We start from the raw sequence: 11,006 nt of genomic DNA on the forward strand, positions 1-11,006 counted from the left end.
CTTAGCTTCTGCCCTACCCTGCTTGAGTCTGCCTTGTTTGAAAACCCAACAGTAGCGTCTCCCCTTTCATACCAAGCTTACCATATCACCTTAACCAGCTTCGCCATTTGTGCCGGAGGTCTGTAGATAACACCCGTGTGGATAGAGATTCCATCTTCGCTTTCCAGGACAATCCATACAGCTCCCCTTGTCCCCAGGTTCCCCCACATTTCAGCTGCTCTGATATTGTGTTTCACATACAGTGCACCACTCCTCCACCTCTTTGGCCCTCCCTATCCTTCCTAAAAAGATTGTATCCTGGTATGGTCACATCCCATTCATGGGAATCATTGAACCGTATCTCTGTAACAGTAACAATATCCAAGTTTTCCTCAAACATCAGAGCTTGCAAATCTTGAAGCGTTTTACTTAAGACTACGAGCATTTGTGCTCATTGCTTTCCATGTGTTATATGATTTTGAATGGTTTTCTATATTTACATGACCTTAGCCTCTACCATCATGCTTTTTCTGTGAAACAGCCAAGTTATAAGTAATACCCTGGGCGAAGGAAATTGAAGTGACTGAAAGTGTCCTGAAGTGCTTACACATAGTACTTGTGCGTGATAATTAAAGTTGCCATATACTGTGGAGCTTGGCAATAGAGAATTAAAAACTGAATGGGCCTCAACCAGCAACCAACGTAGCTTGCAAATCAGTGGCATAGCACTTTCAAACCTAGAGGATCTAAATATTAATCGTATTCTGCAATGTCTGCAATCCATGACAAATTGATATACTACAACCATTAAAAATGATGCTGCAGTAATCCAAATGACCCATTAATAGTGTCTGTATAATTTGCCTCAAAGCAAAATAAAATACATCTCAACTTCCACATTAGTCTAAATACCTTAGTAGTTAACAATTCCACATACCGAGAGCTTAACAGTGGCACTCTAACATTCCTACATTCTAGACTTAAAACTCTGTATTGAATACAACAAGCTATGTAAAGAATGCATAGACAGCTGGAACATGCTAACTTGATTCAAAGAAATCCAACACAATTCCCCGTCTGCTGGCTGACTAATGTGCTTGTGAATAGTGTGTCATGACAATTCATCATATACCACAAGCTTAAGTTTTTTTTTATAAAACTTTATATATTTTGTAAACTGCTTTGTTGTTGGTGTGAAAAAGTTATATATAGTGCTACTATAAAAGCTTTATGTATATATATGTGTGTGTGTGTGTCCTGCCAGACAGGAAACAGAAAATTACATCAGTGAGGCCAGGGGCCAGCGTAGGCAACAATAATGAATCACTGCAGGCACCGGGGACGCCTGTAGGGCAGATACTGGGATGCCGCGCAGGAGGAGACATGTTGATGTGGGGTGCTTCTGCTGCTGGGTGGGCCTGAGCGAAGAATTGGTGGGCCTGTGCCCACCCTAACTAAACCACTGATATGAGGAAAGGCTAAAGAAGCTAAGGCTGTTTAGCTTGGACAAGAGATGGCCGAGGAGAGAGATGACAGAGGTCTATAAAATCCTGAGTGGAGTCAAAACAGTATAATTGAATATTTACTCTTTTAAAGAGTACAAAGACTAGGGTATGCTCCATGAAGTTACATAATAGCTTATTTAAAACAAATAGGAGAAAATATTTTTTTTTCACTCAACGTATAGTTCAGCTCTAGAACTTGTACTGCTGGGGGAATTCTGCACAAAATTTTTTAAAATTCTGTGCACAATATTTGCTCTGGCCCCTTCTCATTTTCAGCCACTGGCAGCAACTCTGCTCCCTCGTTGTTCCTCCTTGCCACGGGAGTTCAGTGGGAGAGGGGAAGTGAACCACTACAGATCAGGTCACCTCCTCCTCCTATGCCAGCTTAGACCAGACTGTATTTATTTTGTTGCATTTGTATCCCATGTTTTCCCACCTCTTTGCAGGCTCAATGTGGCTTACAATACATCATGAATAACAGAAATACATGAAAAAAGTATGCATGTAGTGATAACTGCAGGAATTGTATAAGAAAGTATACAGGAATAAACTATCAGGTCTAAACCGGCATAGAAGGAAATACCCCAATGTGCAGTCATTTTTCCTCTTCTAGCTGCTCAAGCTTAGTGGGGGAGGGGAAGAAAGTGAGCAGCGCCAATGCTGTCCGTACCTGCACTGAATTCTACACAGCGTGTGCAGAATTCAGCTCATCCTGTGGCAGTGGAGAATTCTGGACAAATTCTCTGCGATGCAGAACTCCCCCAGAAGTAAGCTTTTTGCTAGAGGATGTAGTAAAAGCAGTTAATGTTTCTCAGTTTAAAAAAAGGTTTGGACAACTTAGTGGAGGAAAAGTCCATAAACTTATTATTACAGTAGACCTGGAGAAAACCACTGGTGTTAAATAACATGGAATCTTGCTACTTTTTGGGACTCTGTCATGTACTTGTGACCTGAACTGACAATTATTGGAAACAGGATACTGGGCTAGATGGACCTTTAGTCAGACCCAGTAGGGCAATTCTTATGTTACTACTACTATTTAGCATTTCTATAGCGCTACAAGGCATACGCAGCACTGCACAAACATAGACGAAAGACAGTCCCTGCTCAAAGAGCTTACAATCTAATAGACAAGGAGGCACAATCAATACCAGTTTGACAAAGCAAGCAGAAGCAAATAGATTTTAAAGAGCTTCAGAGTTCTGTCTCCATAGCTCAGTTTATTTGCAGACTAGCCATTGAGCCCGAATGGGAGGGTTTCCGAGCCCTCCCCCCCCCCCCCCCCCCGGAGTCACTGCAGCCGCCCCTCCACCCGGCCCGAGCAGCACTGTAAACTTACATCAGCATGCAGCAGCAGGCACATCAGCAAAGCTGCCGTGGGGGCGGGCTTCCTTCTCTGCCTGTGTCCCCACCCTCGTGTGACGTAATGTCGGCGAGGGCGGGACAAAGGCAGAGAAGGAAGCCCGACGGCAGCTTTGCTGATGTGCCTGCTGCTGCGTGCTGATGTAAGTTCACAGTGCTCAGCCAGATGGAGGGGGCGGCGGCGACGTCTGCAGCATGCCAGTAGAGACTTCCCTTTCTGACCCGCCCCCATCATCACGTATTGAAGCGGGGGCGGGGCAGAGAGGGAAGTCTCTACTACGCATTTGCGAGTCAGTACGGTCACTCGCCGTTTATATGTTTGATATGATAAACTGCCTTTCAGTAAAACAGCAGAGTACAAAAACTAAAGTTGCATTTTTTAAACATTTTAAAAATGATCATAGTTATGTCTCAGAAGAGAGAAATTCCAACCCACCAAGTGAACAAAACCTAAACATAAAACCATGTCTTCACTCCTTGAAGGCAAGCAAATGACTTTGAACTTTATCTGATAAATAACCGATAATTGCAAAAAAATCAGGTGTACTCTGGTCTGAAGAATGAGCGTTATATAATACATGAAAAACTGTATTCTGAACCAACTGTAAATCACTGAAGGGTAGATTAACTCTCTTTGTTGTACAATTAATTACAAAAAAGCGGTAAATACATCCTACAAATAAATACATTTAAAATGGCCTTTCTTCAGACAAAACAAATGAAATAAGCTCAAAACTGAACAGAAGTAAAAATTAGAACCATAAATAATTTTTAAAAAACATAATTTAACCTAAATTGCACTACAGCCTCTTTCTCCGTCATCACTTACATTCCACATAATCTAACCATATTTAATCTCAGTAGAGCACACCATCATCAGAATACAAACAGCAAAATAACTAACTATAATGACAAAGAAAAACTGGTTAAAAAACAGCTATAGCTAAAACAAAATTATAAAAAACTTGCAGCAATAGCCTATCACTTAAAAAAAAAGTCAAGTACTTGTTTAAGCCCCCTCAAAATTTGAGAATATAACTCTTACCCCCCCCCCCCAACGTTTACTAAGCCACACTAGCAGCTGCCGTGCGCTAATGCCAACACAGCCCATTCGCTTTGAATGGGCTATGTCGGTACTGCTGCGTGGCTTAGTAAACAGAGGGATAAAATGTCTTCTGAAAACTCAAACAGCAATGTTTCATCCTCAACACACTTGGAAAGGCATTCCACAGAATAAGGCATACTACTGAAAAGGCCATCCACCAAGTAATTGACAATCCTCTTTACTTACAGAAGGACCTAAAAAAAAAAAAAAAAATTCAGAGCTGTAATAGATCTAAGCACAAGATTATACTGATGTACAATTATCCAGTTAGTCAAGTATTTAGAACTCTCACCATGTAAAGTTCAAAATAAAACAAAACCTATCCTATGCTCAATTGGGAGCCAGTGTAATTTAGCAAATAACAGAAAAATGCACCGATGATGATTACATAGAGTCAACAACTGAACTGCATAATTTTGAATTATCTGCATAGCTCTCAAGAAGAAAGGCCACCCAAGAAATCATCAGTAATTCATCCTGCAGAAGTGCAGCATAGTACAAAATTTTTCCAGCAGGATGAAATATCTCAATCACCTAAATAATCGCAACACTCTTTAACTATCTTAACAATTTGCACCTTAAACTGTATGAGTGTACCAAGCTTAACACCCAAATTTCTATCTTCTAACATACCCGAGATAGCATCCTCAATCTGCACCATTCTGAGGCAAACAAGCAAGTCTCTATAGCTAATCCACAGAATCTCCATTTTTAAAATGTTAGGGATCAGCTTATTCTGATTCATCCAAGTATTTATAAGTTTTAAAATACACTACAAAGCAGAAGCATTACCTGTATATGGATACTGCAAGATCAGAACCACTCCCAAACAGTTCCTTGGAGTCCAGACAAGAACATCAACCACTGATGCAATATCCAGACACACCAAGAGGTACGACTCGTATCTAGACCACACCACAATGAATCAACCAATCACGAGGAAAAGCATCTCCGTACTATGTCTCCTCAAAAAGTTAACCTTTGCTTTTTCTAAAAAATAATCTACCTGCTAACCTAAAAAATTTTGCTTAATAACCAAGAGACCAGAAATGCACCGATATCTGACACACTCGGACATACCAAATACCAGTCACTGGGTAGGCCCCACTTGGAGTACTGTGTTGAGTTCTGAAGACTGTATCTTTCTAAGGATGTAAAAAGACTTGAGGCAGTCCAGAGGAAGGCGACAAAAACGTTACGGGACTTGCGACAAAGACATATGAGAAGAGTCTCAGAGTAGTACCATGTTTGTTTAAGAGTAATTGGATTTTCAAGTTAAAAATTAATGCCAATAAATGCAGAGAGTGATGCACTTGGAGTAGAAAATCCAAGGGAGCCATATGTGCTAGGAGGTGAGAAACTGACATGCACAGACAGGGAGAGGATCTTGGGATGATAGTATCCAAGGATCTGATGGTAACGAGTATGACAAGGCAATGGCTATAGCCAGAAGGATGTTAGACTGCATAGAAAAAGGCGTAACTAGCCCCTTGTACAAGTTATTGGGGAGGCCCCACTTGGAGTATTGTGTTAAGTTTTGGAGACTGTATCTTTCTAAGGATGTAAAAAGACTTGAAGCAGTCCAGAGGAAGGCGACAAAAATGTTATGGGGCCTCCGTCAAAAGATGTATGAGAAGAGACTGGAAAACCTGAACATGTATACTCTGAGCAGTTTTCCCCAAGTCTGGTCTTGGAGTAGCCCTTGCCAGTCAGGTTTTCGAGATATCCACAATGAATATGCATGAAAAAGATTTGCATATAATGGAAGTAGTGTATGAAAATCAAGTTCATACACTGGACAGGAAACACTGCTCTAGACGAAAGGAAGGACAGGGAAGATATGATACAGACATTTAAATACTTTAAAAAATATTAATATAGAACCAAACATTTTCCAGAGAAGACAAATGGTAAAACTAGAGGACATGAACTGAGGTTGTGATGTGGTAGGAGTAATGTCAGGAAATTATTTTTCACGGAGAGGGTGATTGATGCTTGGAATGCCCTCCTGAGGGAGGTGATGGAGACAAACATGGTGAAAGAATTTAAAACAGCACGGGATGAACCCAAAGGATCTCTAATTAAAAAATAAATGGTATTTTAAAAAAATGGCTGCATGTGTGTTGTGTGGAAAGTGGTCAAGAGGACCAAGACTATACTAAAAGGTCTTGAACAACAACTGTTTTTTTTCTCAGCAAGTTGCCTCAAAGATGGATGATTGAGACTAAGATTTTACAGTTGGATAATTCCCTTAAGAAATCTGAATCTCACATCGGAGTATTACAACAAGCAGGAACATCAGAATCAAGGATAGCTTGTATTTATATAGACAGATTAGACGTCCAGCTTACGGATACCAATCTGAGATTCTTTAATTTTCCTGTTTGTTCACTGTCTGAAAAAAAAAACTGCTTAGGAAATATTTCAAAGATGTTTTACTTGTGCCTAATGCGGACACTATTGCTGTTACAAAAATGTTATTTGCCTAGGAAAGTACCTAGGGTGGCCCTGGATGGTTTATCCATTAGAGATAATAAGATGGATAATTCAATTGCCTTTCTAGAGACTTCCTAAGATAACATCTCACAGTGGTCCACTCTCCTAGTGTCTTTATCCTCAAAACTGGACAAGGCTATAATTATGCAAAATTACTTTAGAAAAAAAAAAAGATTTCCTGTATTGTGGAGGGAAAATACTGATATTTTCGGATGTCTCTAAAGTTTCCCACCAAATGTTTATTTTATCTGATGTTAAATATGTCTTCTTTGGAGGACACGTGACGCCTAGAGCAAGAGTGGAAGCTGCCTTCTCGATTCTTCTGTTTCCCCATCACATTATCCATCTATTTTGCATCTTTTTTTTTTTTTTTGCAAGAATCGGGTTATACCTCTGTTTTGTTCTTAGTAGCATTAACTGCTTCGGAACAGTACAGAGTTTGTAGACATGGTTTGTGTTATGGCGTCTCTTGAAACACAGGGCCATGAGAAACCACGAGGAGTTGAAGCCAAGATGGCGGCTCTCTTGGACCCGTTGAATCCTTCAGTTTTTTTACAAATGGACTAAGGAAATTGTAACAGAAGTGTGGGCTGTAGTGGAAGCTGCTTTGGATACTAAATTACAGTAAATGAATGATCTACTGAAGCTGCCCACGAACATTTGGATAGCATGAACCTGGAGCTTGACGCTCAACAACACTGTGTGGAAGTACAGGAGGCTAGAGTAGAGCATACTTCGTAAGTTATGGATCAACTCTGCCTTGACTTTAAACAACTTGAACGTAAAGTTGAGGATATGGAGGGCAGAGCTCAACGCAATTACTTGCATCTGGTGGGCTTTTCCAAGTCTTTTAAGGAAGTAGATTTGGTGAAGAATTTAGAGACTTGGCTTCCAAAATCTCTAACTTGACATCTTTTGTAGACCCTTTTAAAATTAAATGGGCCTGTCGATAGGCTGCAGGTCTGGAAGTCATGCTCTTCATAGGGTGATTGTTTATTGTGTTCAACATCTTGCTCATAAGCGAACTATACTGAAGGCCGTGCATGCTGGACAATGTTTGGACTACAAGAATCAAAGTTTTGTGTTTTCAGGATTATACTGCTAAAGTCCACACGCAACGTAAGGTTTTTGCTCCTTTTATGCTCTGCAAATTCCTAGTGCCTTACTTTATCCAGCACCACTGTGTCTGCTGGTCAGTCATTTTTTCACTTCCGTGGAGGCAGCAAAAACTTATATTCAAAATCTCCCAGCAGATGGAGAAACTTAGAAGATGCTGCTTTGTTTCTGTGCCTTTCCAGCAGTTTTTTTTATTGATTTGGAATGTTTCTCATCTGTTTTATTTTACTTTGGACTATTTAGTTTGAGTGTGCTAGCCTGTTTCTATTGGATTCTATACCTGATTCATGTCTAAGTTTGCTTAGCTTGATCTGGAAAGATGGCTCATAGTATGTTTTGTTTTTTTTAATAGTTACTAGGATTGGTTAAGGTAAGTGGGATGGGCGGGGGTGTTTCACATGTTTGATACCATGGAATTGGGACAATAAGGTTGGGTTGGAGGAAGGGGGGTTGAGTTGGGGAAGGGGTTAGGGATGGCCGAAATTCTCTATATTTGCTTGTGTTTTTCTTGACTGTTGTATTTGTTGTCAAACAAATTTAACTAAATATGTCTTCTTTGAACTAGATCAGTTGGAAAGACATAGGGAAGTTAAATAATATTATCATGTGTGGTGTGAATTAACATCACTTTAAATATTGTCCAGGTATGTTGCGACTAGTTATCTTAATTTTCCTGTTTCTTTTCTATATTAATTGTTCTTCTCCCGTGATGTGGGCTGTATTAGTTTCTTGAAACAGTGTTGGATGTGCTTGTTTGAAATTTAATTAAATATTTAAATTTAAAGCTGGGCTACAAATATTTCTTCACCTTGGCCTTTGGAACCATGTAGCATCCCTGGCTCATTTGGGTCAATCTTCCTCATCCCCTACTACCCTTTTCTGTTTGATTACTGTTTTGTTTTTTTTGTTTGGTTTTTTTTTTTTTGCTTTTTAATATTTGTTGTTGTGAACCACTTTGTTGTGCTATCTAGCTTGAAGAGTGGTATGTCAAGAAATAAAACTAAACAGAACCTACAAAAGTGCCACATTCTCTACCATGTTAAAAACACACAGGCCCTGCTCATTCTGTGGTCCATTCTGGGTTGGCTATTCACATGGAAATCACTTAGCTTAGTAAACAGTCCCCTTAATGTACTAACATTCAAAGTTTACCTTTAGCATGGTTGACCAATGGTTTAAGCAGGGGTTCTCAACCCAGTCCTGAGGACAGTCATATTTTCAGAATTTCCATAATGAAAATGGAGTGGCCTAGTGGTTAGGGTGGTGGACTCTGGTCCTGGGGAACTGAGTTCGATTCCCACTTCAGGCACGGGCAGCTCCTTGTGACTCTGGGCAAGTCACTTAACCCTCCATTGCCCCATATAAGCCACATTGAGCCTTCCATGAGTGGGAAAGCGCAGGGTACAAATGTAACAAAAATAAAATAGATACTATTAGAGATTCTACATGGAATGTTGCTATTCCACTAGCAACATTCCATGTAGAAGGCTGCGCAGGCTTCTGTTTCTGTGAGTCTGACGTCCTGCACGTACTCACAGAAGCAGAAGCCTGCGCGGCCACATTGGTGATCTGCAAGGGCCGACTTCTACATGGAATGTTGCTAGTGAAATAGCAACATTCCATGTAGAATCTCAAATAGTAACAACAGTGGAGGAGTGGCCTACTGGTTAGGGTGGTGGACTTTGGTCTTGAGGAACTGAGTTCGATTCCCACTTCAGGCCCAGGCAGCTCCTTGTGACTCTGGGCAAGTCACTTAACCTTCCATTGCCCCATGTAAGCCGCATTGAGCCTGCCATGAGTGGGAAAGCGCGGGGTACAAATGTAACAATAAAAAAAATGCATGAGGTTAATTCACATACATTACCTCTATTCTATGCCACTGTGTGAGGCATATTCATTATGCGTACCTGATAACTAGGTGTGTACAGAGGACTGGGTTGAGAACCACGATTAGAATAATAGCAAGGAATCTAGACATTTGAGTTCCCAGAGCTGCCATTGACACTAGGTATCACTTTGGCAATTCACTTTAATTCTCACCGCCTCACATACCCACTTGAATGGTCATTTATTTTATTTATTGCGTTTGTATCCCACATTTTCCCACCTCTTTGCAGGCTCAATGTGGCTTACAATGTGTAGTTGTTAGTAGACAGTAGATTAAGAGAAAACAGTTAGTGTTACATAGAAAGTGGCGTAATCGAAATTTAAACAGGTAATTATAATTAAGAGATATTACTGATAGTAGGTAAGGTGGAGATGTCATAGAAAATAGCCTCTCAAACAAGGACTATTGCACTGATCTGCTTCAGATTTTACAGAGGTACTTCTCAACCCTCTCTCCTGGAGGCACATCTAGCCAGCCGGTTTTCGGGATTACCACCATGAGTATGCACGAGATAAATCTCCATATAACGGATCTCCACTATATGCAAGTCGTATGCAACACACATCCATGACGGTAATCCTGAAAACCTTACTGAGTTGTGTGCCTCCGGAAGAGGGTTGTTGTAAAGCACCCTAGCGCTGTATAGTGAGTTATTTATAATTTCATATTTTAAAAGTTGATTGCAGAATATTTCCCAGTCTCCAAACATGTGCTTACTTAAGAAAACGACGACGTGTACAAATAAGAACCAAGCTTAAGGACCGTGCATTTACAACATTTTTCCTGTTCGATAGGGATAAGGAGTATCTACCAGCAATCAATACATTTCGTTAATGGGGGGGGGGGGAGGGGGTGGCATGTCAACATCCTGAGACAGAAATGATCGCAAACCTTCCTTTTATGAAAACGTACAGGAAACTGCAACGCAGGGGGGGGGAGGGACCGGGAGAGGATGCTGGAGGCAGGGTCATCCCGGCCGGAATCCCCATGCAGCAAAGCAAACGCAGCGCGCAGAAAGTCCCCGGCAGCCTGGGCCGCTCGCAGCCTGCGGGAAAGGCAGGTCGTCCAGCGCTGCCAGGGGCTTCGGCCTCTCTCTCCAGACCTTAGCGAACACCAAAGTCCCCTCACCTGCTGATTTTCTGTGCGAAGGCGCGACGCTCCGCCATGGCTGCTACCCCGGGAGCTGAGGGCCGCTGCTGGGCTCTCTCCCGCGGCGCGCGCAGAATCCAGCCGGGAGAGCAGGAGCGGGGAAAGACAGCCCCAGCCGGCGGCGCCGTAATGCTGCTAGTGCGAGCGCAAGCGTGCGTGCACGCGCGGGAGGGGCGGGGTCAGAGCGGCGTCAACACCAGCTGTCATCTGCCTCGCGCTGTACTTCAGTTTGGGGGGGGGGGGGGGGGGGGGTTCAATCCTGTCGTTTCTGCTTCGGACAATTCGCTGTGGATGGACCTGCAGTTAACTAAGGCAGATCATTTCAAAGTTATATAAGCAGGGTGGAAATAATTCTATCCTGTAAACCCCTTCAAAACGCGCCATTTAAGATTTTTAATGCCTTTTT

General features: G+C 41.7%; 1 protein-coding gene across 9 annotated transcripts in view; it reads right to left on the reverse strand.

Moving 5' to 3' along the window:
- The window catches only part of DOCK7 (dedicator of cytokinesis 7), a 279,528-nt gene extending 268,834 nt beyond the window's left edge, over positions 1–10,694 (reverse strand). For all 9 annotated transcript variants that reach the window (XM_030206645.1, XM_030206644.1, XM_030206640.1 and 6 more), the window contains exon 1: positions 10,580–10,694. In XM_030206645.1, coding sequence (XP_030062505.1) covers positions 10,580–10,617 — 38 coding nt within the window. In that variant the 5' untranslated portion in view covers positions 10,618–10,694. The remainder of the gene's footprint in view (positions 1–10,579) is intronic.
- Between the last annotated feature and the right edge of the window lie 312 nt (positions 10,695–11,006).

This window comes from Microcaecilia unicolor, chromosome 6 (genome assembly GCF_901765095.1).
Source record: "Microcaecilia unicolor chromosome 6, aMicUni1.1, whole genome shotgun sequence".
NCBI lineage: Eukaryota > Metazoa > Chordata > Amphibia > Gymnophiona > Siphonopidae > Microcaecilia > Microcaecilia unicolor.